This window comes from Cherax quadricarinatus, chromosome 1 (genome assembly GCF_038502225.1).
Source record: "Cherax quadricarinatus isolate ZL_2023a chromosome 1, ASM3850222v1, whole genome shotgun sequence".
NCBI classification, from domain to species: domain Eukaryota; kingdom Metazoa; phylum Arthropoda; class Malacostraca; order Decapoda; family Parastacidae; genus Cherax; species Cherax quadricarinatus.
The window spans coordinates 76972504-76993796 of NC_091292.1; the positions used below are offsets into that span (position 1 = coordinate 76972504).

The 21293-nt window shown below is 38.3% G+C and overlaps 1 protein-coding gene across 5 annotated transcripts in view; it reads left to right on the top strand.

Annotated features, from left to right (window-relative positions):
- FER (tyrosine-protein kinase Fer) overlaps positions 1-21293 on the top strand; it is a 605512-nt gene that overhangs the window by 162850 nt on the left and 421369 nt on the right. For 4 of the 5 annotated variants that reach the window (XM_053776767.2, XM_053776781.2, XM_053776788.2 and 1 more), the window contains exon 2: positions 18197-18706. The exons of the other annotated variant lie outside the window; for it this stretch is intronic. In XM_053776767.2, the coding sequence (XP_053632742.1) occupies positions 18525-18706 (182 nt within the window). In that variant the 5' untranslated portion in view covers positions 18197-18524. The remainder of the gene's footprint in view (positions 1-18196; positions 18707-21293) is intronic. 5 annotated transcript variants of the gene reach the window in all.

Below are 21293 nucleotides of genomic sequence, written 5' to 3' on the forward strand. Positions count from 1 at the left end.
TTTACAATGTGTTCAAATGTGGAATCAGTGTAGGAAGTGTCGGTAGGATAATAATGGTACTGCAAGGTAAGCCACTTCTCCCCTCCTCGTCCCCCATCTCTTTCTCCTCCTCCATCTCTACCTCCTTCTCTCCTCCTTCTCCCCCCCCCCGTTCTCCTACAGGCTATCTCAAGAAAGATTACCACGTGTACTGCACGTGTAGTTACATTTAGTGCCGGTCATATACTCCGGTACAGTGTACCTTTCTTGTATTTTTTTTCGTTTCGGTTTCAAATTTTCAAGGCTGGTGAGCGAGCTATAACTAGGAGAAGGTTCATAAAACTAGCGATAGATGTCGCTAGTTTTATATACGTTCTCAATTCTGTATACGTAGATCATTCCCGATTTTGGTTTCCATGCGATAGTTTGAGCAACCCTCTTCTGATTGGCTTCAAACTATTAATGCAGGTGTATCCTGTTGACAAGGTTCGTCTTGGCTTCTGTAGCATGTACATATCAATTTACCCAGTTATATTTCTAAAATTCTAGAGGGAAGGGGTTCTCGCCCTCACCTTCCAGTGCCTGTATCATCAGGAATTGACATTTCCTAAAGAAAAATTATCAGACTCTGATGAACCGTAAAATGCATCTTTTGGTCAGCTTCAAGAAAGCTTTACATTGATTTTGGGTTGTGTAAGTTATATCTTGTCCAGTTTATTAAGCAAATTGGTTTTCATTCAATAACTGGTTTTCAGTAATGGGTTTTCATTCATAGTGATCAACTTCAAATCTTAAAGGTTTGGATTAAATTTGGACTGTGCCTATTTGCCAATTTTATTAGATAAATTGGGAAAATTGAAATGCCAGTTTCCATGCAGTAATTTGTGAATGCATCAGCCACATGGCTTGAAACTTTCGACATTGCTAACTTGAGAGTGCAACTTCTGAGTGGATTCAGAGTATATTAGCACTCTGGGGGTATTAGTCTCTGAGATAACTAGAGAGAGCCTCTTCCGGTTAACTTTAAATTTCCAAGAGTGGTGTATCTTACTGGAATGTTCAAATTAGTTTCATGTTGAGAAGTCGCCAGTTTGTCATTTTTGACTGAAATTGGGATGTTAGTTTCCATGTGATAACTTGTGAATTCTTCTTCTGGCTTCAGATCTTCATTGTTGACATTGAACTACCCTAGATATTCATGCCGCACTCTGTACTATGCCTTTTTCCGTGCATTGAGGCAGAAGGGTACTGGGATACTTTCCTCAGGTAAGGGGATACCTTTCTCGAGTAAGGGGATACCTTTCTCGGGTTGTGCAGCCACCGAAACAACCAGTTATATTTAGTGTCAGTGTTCATAATTACATTTAGTGTACCATTGTATAACTACGTGCAATCGTACCAGTGTGAGTAGCTAGTGTCAGTATAACTACATGGTGTACTATTCTGTGTACATATATAGTGTATCCTTGCGTGTATATATATATATATAGTGTGTGTGCTTGTGTGTACATACATATATGTTACTAGAGTGTTTATAGGTAGAATTGTGTACCAATGTGTGTATAGTGCATCAATGTATCTTGATACGTATAGTGTCCCTATGTGTGTAAATAACGGTACATAGTGTTAGTGTCTATAGGATTTCGTGTTTGTAATTCCTTTAGGTGATGACGATGGGTTGTTTGCTGGTGAAGGTCTCCTTCCTCGAATTAAAGCTGATTACCTCCCATTCCCCAGGCGCTGTATTGAGCTCCACGGGTTTAGCACTTACCCCATGAGTATAATAGAATAATTGTGTTGTATGTCGTAGTATGTTGTATATGTCGTAGTACGTTTGTTGTGTATGTCGTAGTATGTTGTGTATATCGTAGTACGTTTGTTGTGTATGTCGTAGTATGTTGTGTATATCGTAGTACGTTTGTTGTGTATGTCGTAGTATGTTGTGTATGTCGTAGTATGTTTGTTGTGTATGTCGTAGTATGTTGCGTATGTCGTAGTATGTTTGTTGTGTATGTCGTAGTATGTTTGTTGTGTGCGTCGTAGTATGTTGTGTATGTCGTAGTATGTTTGTTGTGTATGTCGTAGTATGTTGTGTATGTCGTAGTATGTTTGTTGTGTATGTCGTAGTTTATTGTGTATGTCGTAGTATGTTGTGCATGTCGTAGTATGTTTGTTGTGTATGTCGTAGTATGTTGTGTATGTCGTAGTATGTTTGTTGTGTATGTCGTAGTTTGTTGTGTATGTCGTAGTATGTTTGTTGTGTATGTCGTAGTATGTTTGTTGTGTATGTCGTAGTATGTTGTGTATGTCGTAGTATGATTGTTGTGTATGTCGTAGTATGTTGTGTATGTCGTAGTATGTTGTGTATGTCGTATGTTGTGTATGTCGTAGTATGTTTGTTGTGTATGTCGTAGTATGTTGTGTATGTCGTAATATGTTGTGTATGTCGTAGTATGTTTGTTGTGTATGTCGTAGTATGTTGTGTATATTGTCGTATGTTTGTTGTGTATGTCGTAGTATGTTGTGTATGTCGTAGTATGTTGTGTATGTCGTATGTTGTGTATGTCGTAGTATGTTTGTTGTGTGTGTCGTAGTATGTTGTGTATGTCGTAGTATGTTTGTTGTGTATGTCGTAGTATGTTGTGTATGTCGTAATATGTTGTGTATGTCGTAGTATGTTTGTTGTGTATGTCGTAGTATGTTGTGTATGTCGTAGTATGTTTGTTGTGTATGTCGTAGTATGTTGTGTATGTCGTAGTATGTTGTGTATGTCGTAGTATGTTTGTTGTGTATGTCGTAGTATGTTGTGTATGTCGTAGTATGTTGTGTATGTCGTAGTATGTTGTGTATGTCGTAGTATGTTTGTTGTGTATGTCGTAGTTTATTGTGTATGTCGTAGTATGTTTGTTGTGTATGTCGTAGTATGTTGTGTATGTCGTAGTATGTTGTGTATGTCGTAGTATGTTGTGTATGTCGTGCAAGGCAGACTAAAATGCGAATTTGAAAGTGATTTCCTATGAGGGGATAGAGCCGCTCGATGTAAGGTCACTGAGGCCATCTAAATGGAGTTGTAAAAGTTACATGTCGAGCAATTGCAGATATTCGAAGACCGAGTAAACTCGGTCCTGCCCAGTAGGGGTATAACAATTTAAAATGTTGCAAGGTTGCAATTGTTAAAAAAAATATATTTTTTAAATTTATTATACAAGTAGACAATATAAAAAACACAAATGGAACTTGTTTCTGAACAATTTGTAAGCATTAAAAAAATAGAAATAGGAACTACTTATCAACAATGACACATTGCAATGGGATACAACTTACAAATGAAATATTCCTGAGTTCCCTGAGAAAGAACAATCATTTCACATCACTAATTTCTCAAATGAAACTTTATGAAACAATTTCTATCCTTCTTTATGCATAGATTTACTTTACATATGGCACAGGATAATGAGGATGTGACATGATTATTCTTTTTGCTGCAAAACTTGCATGAAAGCAGCTTACCTAGCACTGGCCAGTGACCTAACTGTTTATCCAACCTCACACTGTCATCTGGCCTTGCTGCACGTTGGAACTGAAATGCAGATGGGCATTCTACGTTTGACAATTCCTCACTACTGTCAACCAAAGAAGTACTGGGTGAATCTCTTTGAGTTAGTCTCATGCTGGTGTGGTTGGACTTTTGTCCTTTGGATCTTGCAGTGACAGAGATGTCAAGCCTGAATAGCTTCAGTGGCTGGCATGGCAGGTTTAGTGACCGACAATCACGACAGTAAAGAAGCCATGCATTCACAACAGCAAGATCCAGAACATAAGCAAACAGCCGCATGTACCAACGCTTTGATTTCATTGGTGTTTTGTAAAGATGGACCAACATGTTACTTTTGTCTATACCTCCCATGTGTGCATTGTAGTTCTTAATGATGCCTGGGCACTCAAAGTGGTCTTTCTTCTTTGATGCCTTGTCATATCTTTCAATAAGACTCAAAGGATAAACTCCCACATCATTTGTGACTAGAGTCACAACTTTGTTGTCCTTCCATCTTACAAGAAGGATATCATCATTGCTTTTGAATTCAAAATTGCCCCTGGCCACATTGCTCTTTTCCATTTGTTTCACAGGCATCAGTTGTGGCTTACCACATCTATTATCACCTATTGTTCCAGTGTACCTGCAGTTATACTTGTCTCTCAGTACCTTGACCAAAGGTAGACTTGTAAAGAAATTATCAGCATTGACTGCTGATGTTTTTCTTTTGTCAAGAGATCCTGCAAGTACAAGAACTATCTTGGAACTCATTGGAAGTTTACTTTCTTCATTTGACAGCTTTATGTGATGGTTCTCAAAAGTTGGGTTACCTTGATACATGAGTATATCATGTATGATTCCATCTTCACTTGCACGACAGAAGAGTTTGAAACCCCACTTGTCTGGTTTGTTTTTGATGTATTGCCTTAGGTTTCCAGCTGTTTTACCCTTGAAAGCAACCATAACTTCATCAACAGACTGCTTGGGTGTAGCTGGAACTTTCAAGCAAGCTTTAGTTAGTGCATTATAAAGAGGCCTTATTTTGTGGAATCTGTCATTACCCTTCTTTTGTGTGTTATCATTGAAATGAATGGTACGCCTCAGCAACCTAAACCTCTTTGATCCAATGACTTCTGCAACTTGAATTACCTTACTTGCAATTCTCCAATAGTCCTCAATGGATGGCTGTACAGTGTAACCCATATACAACAGAATACCTATGAACCTAGTTATTTCCTCAGAATCTGTTTGAAAATTAGTATGTATATATTTTTTCCAGGCATACAAATTAGTTTGAAATGCAATGTTGTCTATCATGTCTTGAGTAAAAAAGTCGAAAATAATCATATGCACACCTAACTTCAATAGGCTTTACAATGTTTATATGCAGGCAAAGGGTCAGTCTGTATGTCCTCATTCTTCCATTGGGTGTCTCCTTGAGAAGCAAGATCATCTTGAAGCTGCTGTTCATCAGGGTGGTACTCCACAGTAATACGTTTCTTCTTGTTCAAGTTCTGCTTTTTTTGCTGGTGGCGCAGCTTCCTCCTCCTCATCTGTTGACACCTCTGCATCTGGTGGCAAGTATTCATCATCAGTTTCCACCACTTCCAGGTCATCTGGGTCTTGATCTTAGTCACTATCGTCCCAAACAGACAAATTTCGACTTATCCTTGGAGGACTCACTTTAGAACAATTTCTGATTGATCTGGAAGGACAATAAAAACGTTCTGTACACACCCAGATCATTACTGAATTCATATATACACTACCAAATTTTATGGAAATACATGTATTTACATACCGAAACTTGAAAACATCACCAAAACGTGCAGGACCGAGTGTACTCGGTCTTTTGTTGCACTTTTTTCATTTGCATGGTGCACTCGTAATATGCTTGACAACATCTATATATATATATATATATATATATATATATATATATCAAAATATAGCTAAACTATTCATTTACGCACTAGACACACAAATCAGTACTTACCGACATTGTAGAGGGTGAAATGCTTGAGTATATAAGGAGTACTCAACGAAAAACACAAGTCTGGGCGATGCCAAGCTAGAAGTGTTTACATTCTGCTCTCTCGACCAATGGGAAGCGAGGAGACTCCATCACCGCTTAGCTGGAGCGACTCATGGAAGGGTTGTGATTGGTCAGAAATAGAGAATGGGAACCCAGATAATTGCGCTGTGGCATCATAAAGGGCTTTTAGTCAGCGTATGTGGGGTAGAAAGCCTCGCTCGCATTCAACGCAAACTGACCTTTCAACCACGTAGTGAATGGTGGCATTGCCCTTATTGTAAGTCGCAGGCCACGACAGCACTTATAAACTGTAAATTGCAGTCCACGACATTACAAATGAATTGTGAGTTGTAAGCCACAACAGCACTTATGAATTGTAAGTTGCAGGCCACGACAGTACTTATGAATTGTGTCGCAGGTCACAACATCACTTAGGAAAAAGATTAGATAAATTCATTGGCTCAAATAAGTCATTGATTTTCAGGTAGTATATGAAAAATATTTAAAAATGTATTTGATCATTTCCGTGCGTATGATAAGACAAAAAGTTACCTCAGATTGTTCGTGTATATGAGAGAAAAACCGATTCTTCGCGAACAGAAGAAAACTTATCATCCTATTTGTGAGCTCTGTATCCGAAGTAGGATGACTTGACAAAGAAGAAACACTTTCACTGTCACTTATTCAATCACTGTCTTGCCAGAAGCGTGCTGACATTATACTTCAGATGACCCTCCAAACAGCAACATCCCCACCCAACCTTCAGAGAACAGGTACCTCCAGGACTCAAATCCAGCTAACTGATTTCCCTGAATCCCTTCATAAATATTGCCTTGCTCATACTCCAGCAGCATGTCAAATCATAAAAATAACTTATCTACACTCCAATCTAACGCACACACAAACGTGTTGGATGTTCAAGTTCCTAGCACTTAAAACCTACTATACCCCCTCCCTCCAACCTTATCTAGGACGATACTTACCCCTCCAGCCCATCTTAAATTTACACGCTTTTCTAGTGATCCTAATTTCTCCATCTTTAAATGTCCAAACCACCTCAACCCCCCCTCAGCCCTCTGAATAATACTTTTGGTAACCCCACACCTAATCTCCAAACTATTCTCTGCATCATACTCACACCACATAATAGTGCCTGCAAACACACAATGCTGCAACATTCAATACTCATGCTTCACACCCATACAACAGTGTTTTGCTTTTTCGTATATACTCGTAAGAAGAAATCCAAGAGTTTGGCTTTGAATGCAGTATGTTTTGAGTGTTATCAACTAAATGCCGATAAGTTAACGTCCAAGTCCGGCGTATTTATAGCAGAATTACCTCAATGTACCCATGTAAAATGTAGCCTTAAGTACAAAACCGGTACTCTTTGGTGCATGTAAGAGAACTTGTGGGTCAGTATGGTGATGCAACTAGGTAAGTGTGTCACCACCCAGTGGTAGTGTGTTCCAGTGTATTTCAAGTAAGGTATGACTGCCAACCTACTTCAAGGTCCCACTTAACCACACCCACAATACAAATTGACCGTTTAACTTTCTCACTTTCTGATAAGTATTTATCGTATTAAATTAATCCGGCTATGCTAGAACACGTTGGTTGATAATCGTTATTAACTGTGCTTGAATGTTATGCTAGGCTGCGATGTTTGTATCTTAGCGTATATACACGATAAAAACAATTTATTTCTTATTTTAGGAGTAACATTCTGTAAGTTTGTTTGCAGGTAAACTTCAGCCTTGACCCTCGTCCAATCGACATACTGTAAACCTAATAAACCAACCTTTAAACCCAACAAACTAGGCCACAGTGTTGAATATTTGTTGATCAGAGCGAAAACCTGTGAACATTCACAACTACTGGGTTAGTCTTTTTTTCTCTCTTCAGTTATATGACTGATCTGTTGACATTTAGGCTCTTGTTGCTGCTGCTACGCCACTCAAGTGGAAGAGGTGTTCACAGCAACATCAGTTAATCTCCAGTTGTAAACTTGCAAAATGGTTGAGCTGTATTAAATATGTATAGATATATATTATTTACGACTTTTTTGTAAACATTATAAAAATGTTGAAATACTGTCTTATCGTATTATCTTTGAAGAAGTTTGGTCAGTTTTTGTGTACTGTAATTTTCAACATGACCTAATGCATATTATACTTGCGATTTTGGCTTAAATAGCAACGCTCTTACCGAATATAACAAGCGAAAATTTGTATATGCAATAATTTCGCAAAAATCATTCTGAACCTAACGAAAAAAATATATTTAACTGTGTTTTTTTTTGTTATTAAATTACTGTAAACTTATCTAAAATATATTTAGTTGGATTAGGCTAAATTAAGGTGCGCTTGTTAAAATAAGGTTAGGCAAGTTTTCGAAGGTTCTTTTGGTACAAAATTATTAATTTTTACATTAACATAAATGAAAAATATATATCTTTAAACGTATAAGAGAAAATTTTAGAAAGGACTTAATTTTAAATGAGTTCTTGCTAATTGACCAATTTTACTTATTCGGCACGACATATACAGGGTGGAGCAGAGAAAACGCTCACGATCATCATTGCATAAGAGCTGTATATACAGTATAATACTCGTTTACAACACTTAATCTCACTTGGACACTCAAAATGATCACTTAGAATTCATGAACAAGACAAAAACATTGTGGCGTCTCTTCTCTTTTTCACAACTGAATAACTTTGCTTATTTTAAAGATAAATTTTAATTACATCAAAAGGCATTTTAATGCATTATTTAAATTTACATGCCTTAATTAGGCACCATCCTGTTGGAACCACATTTCTCTCATATGTACCCGACGGTTTTGGAGTTCTGGATGCAGAAAGTTGTTTAACATGTCGACATAACCCGCTGATGTTACTGTAACTGCGGTCTCCCCCTCTTCAAAAAAAGTAAGGACCAACGATTCCTATCGTGGAGACACCGCACCACACTCACTTTTGAGCTGCGGAGAGGTCTTTGGTGAAGTTCTGGTGGGTTCCCCGCCGCCCAGTACCAACAGTTCTGTTTGTTAACATAGCCATCCAGATGGAAATGTGTTTCGTCTGTATGTAAATTTAAAAATGCATTAATGTGTCTTTTATTTGATGTAATTAAGATTTGTTTATCTTTACAATACGCAAAGTTATTCAGTTGTGAAAAACATGCGTTTCTCTGCTCCACCCTGTATATGTATATATAGCGTATTTCTGTAGTGGAGAGAAGGCGGAGTAGGGGTGGGCCTAGGAAATGTTGGAGGGAGAGTGTAAAGGAGGTTTTGTGTGCGAGGGGCTTGGACTTGCAACAAGCATGCGTGAGCATGTTAAAATAAGAGCGAGTGGAGACAAATGGTGTTTATGACTTGACGTGCTGTTGGAGTGTGAGCACGGTAACATTTTTGAAGGGATTCAGGAAAACCGGCAAGCTGGATTTGAGTTCTGGAGGTGGGAAGTGTTGATAAGTGGCATTTTATAATCGTAGTGTAGGCATGCTTCTTGACAAGACAGTGATGGAGTGAATAATGGTGAAAGTGTTTCTTCTTTTTCGGGTCAACGTGCCTTGGTGGGAAACGGCCGATGTGTTTATTATATATATATATATATATATATATATATATATATATATATATATATATATATATATATATATATATATATATATATGTCGTGCCGAATAGGCAGAACTTGCGATCTTGGCTTAAATGGCAACGCTCATCTTGCCATATAGGACAAGCGAGAATTTGTGTATGCAATAATATCGCCAAAATCATTCTGAAAGTAACGAAAAAAATATATTTCACTGTGTTTGTTTAGTATTAAATTATTGTAAAGAAATCTAAAATATATTTAGTTGGGTTAGGCTAAAATAAATTATTCTTGTTATAATAAGGTTAGGTCAGTTTTCTAAGATTCTTTTGGTGCAAAATTAAAAATTTTTACATTAACATTAATGAAAAAAATATATCTTTAAACATATAAGAGAAAATTTTAGAAAGGACTTAATTTTAAATGAGTTCTTGCTAATTGACCAGTTTTACATATTCGGCACGACATATATATATATATATACATTACATATATATATATATATATATATATATATATATATATATATATATATATATATATATATATATATATATATATATATATATATATATATGTGTGTGTGTGTGTGTGGCCCGGTGGCCTGGTGGCTAAAGCTCCCGCTTCACACACGGAGGGCCCGGGTTCGATTCCCGGCGGGTGGAAACATTCGACACGTTTCCTTACACCTGTTGTCCTGTTCACCTAGCAGCAAATAGGTACCTGGGTGTTAGTCGACTGGTGTGGGTCGCATCCTGGGGGACAAGATTAAGGACCCCAATGGAAATAAGTTAGACAGTCCTCGATGACGCACTGACTTTCTTGGGTTATCCTGGGTGGCTAACCCTCCGGGGTTAAAAATCCGAACGAAATCTTATCTTATCTTATCTTAGCAAGAACTCATTTAAAATTAAGTCCTTTCTAAAATTTTCTCTTATACGTTTAAAGATATATTTTTTTTCATTAATGTTGATGTAAAAATTTATAATTTTGCACCAAAAAGAACTTGGAAAACTTACCTAACCTTATTATAACAAGAACAATTTATCTACCTCCACAACCACGACCATCAAGGACATCACCAGTAGTAGACAGGACAAGCTTCCATCCTCTGCAGTAGTATACATAATCCCTTGTAATGACTGCAACAAATTATACGTGGGCGAAACATCAAGAGACCTCCAAACACGTATTTCAGAACACCAGTACGCAAGCAGGACTGACGATACAAGGAATGCCTGTGTACAACATCGCAATTCACACAACCATTTAATTAACTACAGAAACTCAAGACTTGTCGCCACAGAAGACAACACTCAATACCGAAGAATCCTGGAATCATCGCTTATCTCTATAACCAACAATTTCAACCAGAGCAACGGCTTCTATAACATAGCTGAACCACTCGCCAAGAAACTTCTTCATCGCTATCCCACATAAGAACATAGAACACTGCAGAAGGTCTACTCACAACTTGTCCAATACCCCTGCCAAGCTACCCAAGACTCTATAACCCCGCCCGGTAGATCATCAGATGCAACATTCTTCACCTGACCTCAACATTCTGAACATGACTATAAATACTCCCGTACCTTCCACCCCAGGTAGATCTGTGTGTGACTTGAAAAAGCCCACTGTGTGGGCGAAACGTTGTCAATAAAGGATCACATTAAACTGCATATGTGTTTATGTTTCCAACAATTTATTTTAGCCTAACCCAACTATATATGTTTTAGATTTGTTTACAATAATTTAATACTAAACAAACACAGTGAAATATATTTTTTTAGCTAGGTTCAGAATGATTTTGGCGAAATTATTGCATACACAAATTTTCACTTGTCCTATACGGCAAGATGAGCGTTGCTATTTAAGCCAAGATCGCAAGTTCTGCCTATTCGGCACGGCATATATATATATATATATATATATATATATATATATATATATATATATATATATATATATATATATATATATATATATATCTCAGCAAACCGGACATCTCTCACCGAGGCAGGGTAACCCATAAAAGAAGAAAAACTTTTACCATCACTCACTCCATCACTCGTGTAGGAGGGGCACCGATACTATAGTACAATATTGCAAATATCTGCACCCGTCCTTCACAGTGCAGGCGCTGTACGTCTCACCACCAGGACTCAAGTCCGGCTAACCTGACTTGAGTCAAAAGTGCATTCTCCAGATCTCACTAGACACCCATTGCTGCCAGACGTTAATAACCCTCATTTTAATTTCGTTTTTGTCGAGTAATGATATAGAAATATTAGTTTATTTACTTTCACCTAGACTAAGAAGTAACTCGTGTGACCTGGCTACCATCACTGGAACACTCATTCCACATTAATAAAACTTGACAGTTTTATTTATGAAATATGTCGATATTTAGATTTAGGGACACGGCTTCCAGGGCTTGAATCTAGTTGCTTGCCGTGAAGCATACTTTACAATCAAACATAAAGATAAAAGCAAATTAAACACACACATACACACACACACACACACACACACACAATTTAGTAATGTATACAGGAGGAGGGGTTACTAGCTCCTTGCTCCCGGCATTTTAGTTGCCTCTTACGACACACATGGCTTATGGAAGAAGAATTCTGTTCCACTTCCCCATGGAGTGATAAACAAACGATAACTGGGGTTATTAATCAGGGAACGGGTGGGGGTCGAAGCCATGGCCTGTGTGTGTGTGTGTGTGTGTGTGTGTGTGTGTGTGTTTGTGTTTGTATGTATGTATGTATGCATGTATGTATGTATGTATATGTCACTACAGATGTTTTCTCTTTCAATAATTAATTCTTCAAGCAGATATTTGGTAGTAGTATGGGAAGCCCACTGTCTCCCGAACTCGCTAATCTATACATGGAATAATACTATGAAACTTCCATCCTCCCCAACATCACTCCAGACATTATCTGGTACAGATACGTTGATGATGTCTTTACCGTATGGGACGACAGCTGGGGCAGTCGTCCCATATAGTGAAGACATCATAAATCTTGTTCCTTCTATACAGTTCAAAGTTGAATGGGAACAATCAATCAACTACCATTCCTTGATGTGCTCATCACCAGAAATAACGATCATGTTGAATTCTCAGTTTATAGGAAGTCCACTCACACTGCCAACTATGTTCGTTTCTACAGTCACCATTTAATGCAGATTAAAAAGAGAACCATATAAGTCCTGTTACTACGTGCACTCAGGATATGCAGCTCCTCAGACCAAGAAAAAGAAATCCTCAGAACAATTCTCCAAATTAAGATACCTTGACTGGTTTATCAAACAAGGAGAAAAGAAAGCAAATATCCAGTATTACAAAACCTCAGTTCACAAAAACTCAACTCCATCCAGTAAATCTCAACCCGTGGTGCCCTGCCACCACGATACTGTCAGTCCTCTTAATAAGGCGACCAACATACACACTTTCTATCGGATTTATCCCAATAAACTGGAGAATTTTTTTTTTTCAAGAAATACAAGCATTTGGTTACACAGAACACACCAGGAGTCCACCAAATACCGTGCAAAGATTGCAACCAAGTATACATCGGGCAGACAGGTCGAATAATATCTACGTGGATCATCGAACACCAGTGGGCATTTACGTTATGGGCATGAGAATTCAGCCATTTTTCAATATGTTAGAAATAACAATCACAATGTTCATTGGGAAGCAGCCACCATCAAACACAAATCACACTGCGGCTACAAAAGAAAAATCATAGAATCTGGTCTCATAGCTACCACCCTAATTTTAACAATGGACAATGGAAACCAGACGTTATTTCAAAATAAATTCGCACTTGAGAAGTACATGCCATCACCCTAGCTAGTACAGAACGCCAGCACAAGATAAGGAATTACATACCACAGAGGAACTTCGTGTCCAAATCTTAAACTTTGTGCCGGTCACCTACTACAAGACCTGTCATCACACTCGCTCCTTGACCTGTCGTCCCACGCGCTGATCTGACACTTCATGATCACCTGCACGGTTGATAGGCACAACCTTCCTATAAATTCTTGTTCTTTCATTTGTGTATCTACTGAAGAGGACACTAGTAGGGGGGTCAAAATATACAGAGCAATTAGTTTTCTGAGTTTGTCTCTACGTGGGTTATATAATATTTACAAGCAGGATTATACATGGAGATAAATATATATCTATGTTTATTGAGTTTATTTTATGAATTAAAGTATACTTGACTGATGAACCGGTTCTACCCAGCGTTAATGACCCACTGTAAATTTGATAAGCTTTAAACCTAAGTAATCAAGTAAGTGTATATATTTTTTAAACAAAAGTGGGTACACCAGCAGTCCTGCTAGCCTATCATATGCTGTACAGTAGTTGCATGTGATAGCTTCCCTGTCATACTGTATCACACAGGTTGAGTTACGTAGACGAGGTAATGAAAGTTATCACCGCGAGCCAGAGTTCAGTAGCAACGAATGTATGTCAGCGGTGAAATAGTAGGATGGTGAGGTAAACTGTTGAGAATACCAATAATGGTATCACCATCTGAAGATACACTTGAGTTGTAATACTTTTTTTCTGGGATGCAGAAGTTAGCTAATTAACAGGTCATCATCTGGTTACAATCCGTCGGGAGGCATTTTGCCGTTTCCTGACTAACAAAACTCCACCAACAAAGTGGGTGTAGGAATTTACTCTGTAGCTGTCTATTTCTGTTCTTTGGTTAAAATGGATGAAAAATATCTAACACCAGTAAGCCAGCCCATGCTGAACGAGTTAACGGAATATCATTTGATTAAAACCCGTGTAAGGAGGTACTTGTTTCCTGTTTCTTGACCAATAAACCACAAACTACGGAACAGGTGGGGTTAGAACCCATGGCAAGTGAGTGGTCAAACTTTACGCCAGTGTGTAAGCCACTGGGCCAGCTGACTACAATGAGATTCATCCAACTAGGTACATTTATACACCATAGGGAGGTTAACACGGGCCCCATTGGACCCATGCTAACTTCCCTACGGTTTATAAATATACCTAGTTGGATGAATCTCATTGTAGCCAGCTGGCCCAGTGGCTTATACACTGGCCTGAAGTTTTGACGATTCACTCGCCATGGGTTCTAACCCCATCCGTTCCGTAGTTTGTTTACAATCGTATTATTACGACTTCGTGAGTCATAATAAACCACCAACAGCAGGGTCGGGGAGGAAGGAGAAAATGGGTGACCTGCTGGTATTCGCTCATCAATAGCCGACGGTGGCAGTTGACCTGACAACGGGGTCGTAACCACCAGGGTTGTGATATATCTTTGGCATACTCTTTCCTCACATTCTCCTACGCACTGAGAAACAGACAACCTCGAGGACAGTGACAGCATATCAGCAAGTGCTTAGTTGCTAGCGCACTCACCTCACACTTTGACGTCAGTGGTTCGATTCCCGGTACGGGTGAAAATATTAGGACACCTGTGTCCCTGTTCGCCTGTCAGTAAAATAGGTATCTGGGTGTTAGTCAGCTAGTGTGGGTCGCATCCTGGGGACAAAATTGACCAAATTTACCCTAAATGCTCTGCATAACTAGGAGGCTTTCTGTATAGTAGTATGTTATTGATGTCAGGTAGGCCTGTATATGTTGTACATGCACTTGTAGAAATAAATATTATTTATTATTATTATTATTATTATTATTATTATTATTATTATTATTATTATTATTATTTAGTTAACTGATTAATCAGCAAGTGGCCTATGGATTAACTAGATTTATATAATTAGCTGATTTATATCAGTAAGTGATCTATAGATAATGTAACCAGATTTATGTAGTTAACTGGTTAATAAAAATTAATAAAGTTGTAATATACTTTGCTTTTCTGGCTCCGAATAGCTATGATTAAAATTAGTGTACCTGAAGGTCACGTTTTCTGTAGCGTCATCATCCAACATGACAACGAAAAATATGCCCAGTGATCTATGATGTTCCGTGCTAAGTCCTGTTTTTATTTAAGATGCTTGAAGCCACCTGCACCCCTGGCAGACCACCTGATGATTTCCTGATCTGCTAGACTGTTTTTGTAGTTTGTATTCTGATGTAATCACAGCTGCCCGGGTGATGGTGCTGCTAATAGTATTGTGGTGTGAACGCACAGCAGCCAGGTTGTAACACTCTTAGTGTTACTGATCTAGTTTTTGGAGCTTTAAAGATCCTTAAATTGTATCATCATTAGGCTTAATACTATCCACTATGATAATATCATAATTGGCTTGATTAACATCTCTTATTTGGAAATCTTGGTATCCAACCTTTAATTTTGATATTTCCTGTTTTAAAAGTTCAGTTATGAAGCCTATCATTGTGGTGCCGCTGTGATAGTAACATTGTGTTGCCTTATTACCTTGAGGAGGTTGGGAGTTGCCTTGATGCTAGTGAACACCTCATGATCCAAGGATTTTTTTTTATATCTACCCGCCCTGTCCTTGGATCAAGTATGATTACCTCACATTCCCCAGATACTGTATGACCTCTGCGGGTTCAGCATTCCTCCGTAAATAATATATTATCTGCGGTTTTAGCGCTTTAGCGTTAGCCTGGTGGCTAATGCTCTCGCTTCACACGGCGAGGGCCTGGGTTCCATTCCCAGCCAGAGTAGAAACATTGGGCGTGTTTCTTTCCACCTGTTGTCTATGTTCCCCATCAGTAAAATAGGTACCTGGGTGTTAGTCGACTGGTGTGGGTCGCGTCCTGGGACACTGACCTAATTTGCCCGACATGCTGAGCATAGCAAGGGACTTTCTATATAGTAGTATATCATTGATGTCAACTAGGCCTGTATACCTTGTACATGTACTTGTAGTAAATAAAGATATTATTATTATTATTATAGTGGAGTGTTTTTTTTTTCGAAGATCTAATATGCTTAGTCCAGGTTTTTTACATTTGGATTCTGATTTATCATATAGTTTGATTAAATTTTGTATTGTTCTTAACAATCTTGCTATTGTTTTGAAAGAATCTTTTTGTTTATCCACCAAAAATTATTTAGGCCTCTCACGGAGGGTCACAATATTTTTTTCTAGGTTTCAGTTTATAACCTGAGAAACACCTCATCCAATCGGCTTCAGATTTTTCATTGGTGGTCTACTGTAACTTGGGAATGGTTCTTGATTTTTCGTCTCCATGTGATAGTTTGAGAAAACCTATTTAATGACTGATGCATCTTAGAAAAAATATGATAATGTATTCGATTAATATCTAGGTGCAAAGTTGGCATTTTCAAATTATTGTTAATAAACTCGGAATTGTTGCATCTCGTTCGAGAACTGGGGAATACCTTTTCCGGTCAGCTTCAAACTTTTGGTATTGTCTGCTTTTCCAAAAAAAAGTTTGCATTGAGTTTAAATTGTATTAGTTTTATTTTGTCGGTTTTACTAAACAGATTTTTTATGTAATGGGAGAATGTCTCTTCGTATTGACTTGAAACCGTTAATGTTGGTGTATGTTAGAAATTTTGCTAATTGAAGAAATTTTTGAAATTGAAATATTTGTTTTCATTCATTAGTTTGTAAATGTTTCTTGCAGTCGACTTCAGAACTTCAATGGCATTAACTTGATAATGTAACCTTATTAAGAGCGGCTTTAAGCTTAAGGTGTTAGTATATTTTTTTTATATTGATCTCTGCGTTAATTAGAGAATGTTTATTCCGATTGGTCTTAAAGTTTCTAAGCTGATATATCTTAGTGAAAGGTTTAGATTGCTCTTGTGGTGTTAGGATAGGCACCTACCCATCCTAACAGCCATGAACTTATCCCTAGTTACACTACCTGTATTTTTTTTTATTGTCATTTTGCCATTTTATTGTAACTGGCTCTCCTGATTTGCTTCAAATCTTCCATATTATTATTTAACTGCATTCAGAAGCATATAGCCCACTGTTGTTTATTTTCCGTGCATTTAGGTTGAGGAGGACTGGGCTTCCGGGATACTGGGATACCTTTCACAGACCGAAACAAAGAGTTTGTTTACTGCTGCCTCTTCACTAGAAGGTGTCTGGCGTCGTTATGGTTGTATGACATCAAGCAGTAAGAATGTAAGCCAGTTATTCTGACACATGCCAGTTTATCGCTGCTATGCTAAAGATATAACTGTTCACGTGCAGAAGCTTTTCATGTCAAGCATTTCCGCTGCAGTCCTGTTGTCTGCTACTGTTTCCTCCAACAATCTATGCTTTCACCAACCTTAAGAGGTACATAAGTTTCTCCGTCTTCTAATAACATGTTCATTTTTCCACTATAATCTACCTTGTCCATAATTACTATCACATTTGCTTTGTCTATTTCGTAAAGTGAAGTCCAGGATCTTTTTTTAATTCATGGTATAACTTAAATCTTTGAGGACAATTGTGTTGTCGAGGTCTACAAAGATTTGTTAAGTTATACCATGAATTAAGGAAAGATCCTGGACTTGACCTTACGAAACAGACAAAGCAAATGGGACAGTAATTTTGGACAAGTTAGATTATAGTGCAAAAATGAACATGTTATTAGAAGACGGGGAACTTAGGTGCCTCTTAAGTTTTTTTAGTGAGACATTGTATTGTACTTTGCTGTGCTGTTGTCGTGTAATATTTTCTTTGTACTGTTATATTACTGAAAAAATCTGTACCAAGTACACCATTCAAGGGTTTTTCCTTGATGCTGATGAGGGGATCTTGTCCTCTTGCTTGAATAAATCGTTATTGTCTTTCATGCCTCTGGAGCTCTATAAACCCTACAGGTTTAGCTCTTTCCCCGTAATATGATCTATTTGTGCTATTGTTTGTGAATACATCAGTGGAATGTAGAGTGGTGTGAGCCAGGACATGAGAGGTCACCACGGGAGAGAAAATGTTGAAGGTTAACCTGACTAGACCTATGTCAAGTAGGTGCAGTCAACACTGCCTGCTGGCAGGTGTCTCACCTTCACACACAAGCAGTTAGTATTTTCTCACAAATATAAGTCAGAATAATGATCATACAGTTCTCTCCCTTCAGATGTCGTGTGTTAACTTACCTGTGAAAATGTTTGAAAAGAACGTAACAAAAGTGTAGTAGCTGCCTAACTGTTTAAGGTTCTGCAAAATCGTAGCATAACTTTCAAATGTCAGATCTCTTTTATATATGTGAAAGTGTTTGAAAATAACATAGAAATATTATAATCCATGACGTGTTGTGTTATGACAAAATAAAGTTACCAGAGATATAACAGAAGAGAACAAGTATTAATTATGAAAAACCAGTATAATATACAGGAAGGAGAATGTAGATACGCCTCTTAAGACTTCCTGGAGATAGAACACAAAGTCTGGAGAACCTTCACTCCATGAACATGAAGAACAACAACAGCAACGGACGGAGCAGGAGTGGGAGCAACCGCAGTGGGAGTGGGAGCAGTGGAAGAAGTGTGGGAGGCCGGAGTAGGAGTGAAGGAAGGAGGGACTCCCACATGACTCTTGATACACTCTGCCCCTACGAGGAAGGAGACGGCAGCGCTATCTTTAAGAGGTAAGTGAGGGAAAGGACTTGTTGAGGGGAGGGTGAGGAAGTGACAGTAGAGGGTTGAAAGTGAATGAGGGAGAGGTGGTGTTGAGGGGAGGGTGAGGAAGTGACAAGAGAGGGTTGAATGGCGTACTGCCTCCAGCAGTAAAGAGCAAGACAAAAGCAGCAGAACAAGGTTTTATTGAGACAACGTTTCACACTAAGGAGAGCTTTCTTAGGTTATGACTTGAAAGAGCTCTCTTTAAGGCCTCAGTATTGTCCCACTGTAATAATGCACTTAGGGAACACTAAAACATTTTCTGATAATCTACAAGTGTTTTTATTACACTTTGTAAGTGTACATGTGCTAGGTTCCTGTAACCTGATTACCTACCATTTTCAAGGCGCTGTATGATCCTTACAGGTTTAAGGGGCACGTCAGTTCCCCTGTTTCCTAATATCCAGTTTATTTTTCCCCTGATATTAGGAGTCAGGGAAACTCACGCGTCTCTTAACTTTTCCACCATGAATGTATATTAATGATAAGTAGACCAGTAGACCTATGGCAGTTCTCTTGTTTCTTTTCTTTTCTTGTGAAAGGGAATGGAAGTGCAGCAGAGAAACTGTTATTGAACGAAAAGGTGAGGCAGGAAGGAAAATGGAGATAATGAATTGAAGGACGTTGAAGTGAAGAATGGATCAGTAGTAATCCATTTGCAAGTAAGTAAAAACTTAGTTGGAAAAGATCAGTAGAAAAGATCGCATTTTCCAAAGGCTTAATATTTTTTTATTGACATAAGAACATAAGAAAGAAGGAACACTGCAACAGGCCTACTGACCCATGCGGAGCAGGTCCATCCCCCCCCCCGGATTAGACCAATGACCCACCCCCCGGATTATCCCAATGACCCACCCAGTCTCGTCATCTCCACTCAAGGATGGAGCACTGCACCAGACCCAGCAGCACAAGCTAGTCAGGTCCAACTCACACCCACCCACACCCACTTGTGTATTTATCTAACCTATTTTTAAAACTACACAACGTTTTAGCCTCAATAACTGTACTCGGGAGCTTGTTCCACTCATCCACAACTCTATTACCAAACCAGTACTTTCCTATATCCTTCCTGAATCTCAATTTTCCAACTTGAAACCATTGCTGCGAGTTCTGTCTTGGCTGGAAATTTTCAGCACACTATTTACATCCCCTTTATTTATTCCTGTTTTCCATTTATACACCTCGATCATATCCCCCCTAATTCTACGCCTTTCGAGAGAGTGCAGATTCAGGGCCTTCAGTCTATCCTCATAGGGAAGATTTCTGATACATGGGATCATTTTTGTCATCCTCCTTTGTTCGTTTTCCAGAGCATTTATATCCATTCTGTAATACGGTGACCAGAACTGAGCAGCATAGTCTAAATGAGGCCTAACCAAGGATATATAGAGTTGAAGAACAACCTGAGGACTTCTATTATTTACACTTCTAGATATGAAGCCAAGAATTCTGTTAGCTTTATTGCGAACACTATTGCACTGTTGTCTTGGTTTTAGGTTACTGCTAACCAGAACTCCTAAATCCTTTTCACAATCAGTAGTATTAAGATCTACATTATTTAGTTTATATGTGGCATGGTTATTTAACTGTCCAACATTTAGAACTTTGCATTTGTCAATATTAAACTGCATCTGCCACTTCTCCGACCATTGTGTCAGTCTATTCAAATCATCCTGGAGTGCTCTAATGTCCTCATTAGAATGAATTGGACGGCCTATTTTGGTGTCATCAGCAAATTTGCTTATGTTGTAAGTTTGTAAGTTTGATTAGGTTGTCCTAAGATATCTTAGGTGAAGTTAGATTAGAGTTTGTTGTAAGTTAGGCTAGAGTTTGTTCATTAGGTTAATATGTGTTAAGTTAGGTTAAGTCTGATCTGGAGTAAGTAGGCTTGTGAAGCATCTCTCGTTTTTGTGACCTCTTCTCATAACTTTTTTTCCTTAGTTTTGTTTTCCTGTATATTGTTTTCCTTGAACCGGAAGATCGCTGCACAGAAGTGGGGGGGGGGGGGAGGGACGGGGAAAGAGATTCTAGATGATAAATTTTTTCGAATGCTTGAAAATTCCTTGTTTACTAAGCAGGTTTCAGATAAGAGAAGCTTCATTAACAAGACTGCCAAAATCAGTCAGCTTCATCGAATTCTGTACAACAAACTACCACAGTTAACTGAAATGTGTCTGGCTCAAAATTTCAGTGGGACTGAGCGAAGCTTCACTTAGCCGAATTCCTAATTAAAATTCCCTTAACGTCTTAATTTATTTATCATGAAGATCAGCTGGTGCGGGTCCTGATCATATGATGAGCTGGTCATTGTACACCCAACTGCGGTTAACAAAAGCTCTCAAGTTAAAAGAAACTTGGCAAGACCCGTAACACTGGTAGCGGATAATTCGAATATTTCGTCCATTAACCGAGATAAGGTGAATTAAGGTCAGAGGGGCAATATATTGAGCTGGTTTGTAAATCAGAAGTAAGTCGATCCTCTTTCGTGGGGATATATAGATATAAAAAGACGGTGCTGGGTTACGATTTCAAAGAGCAGAGAGAAGGTGGAGGTTA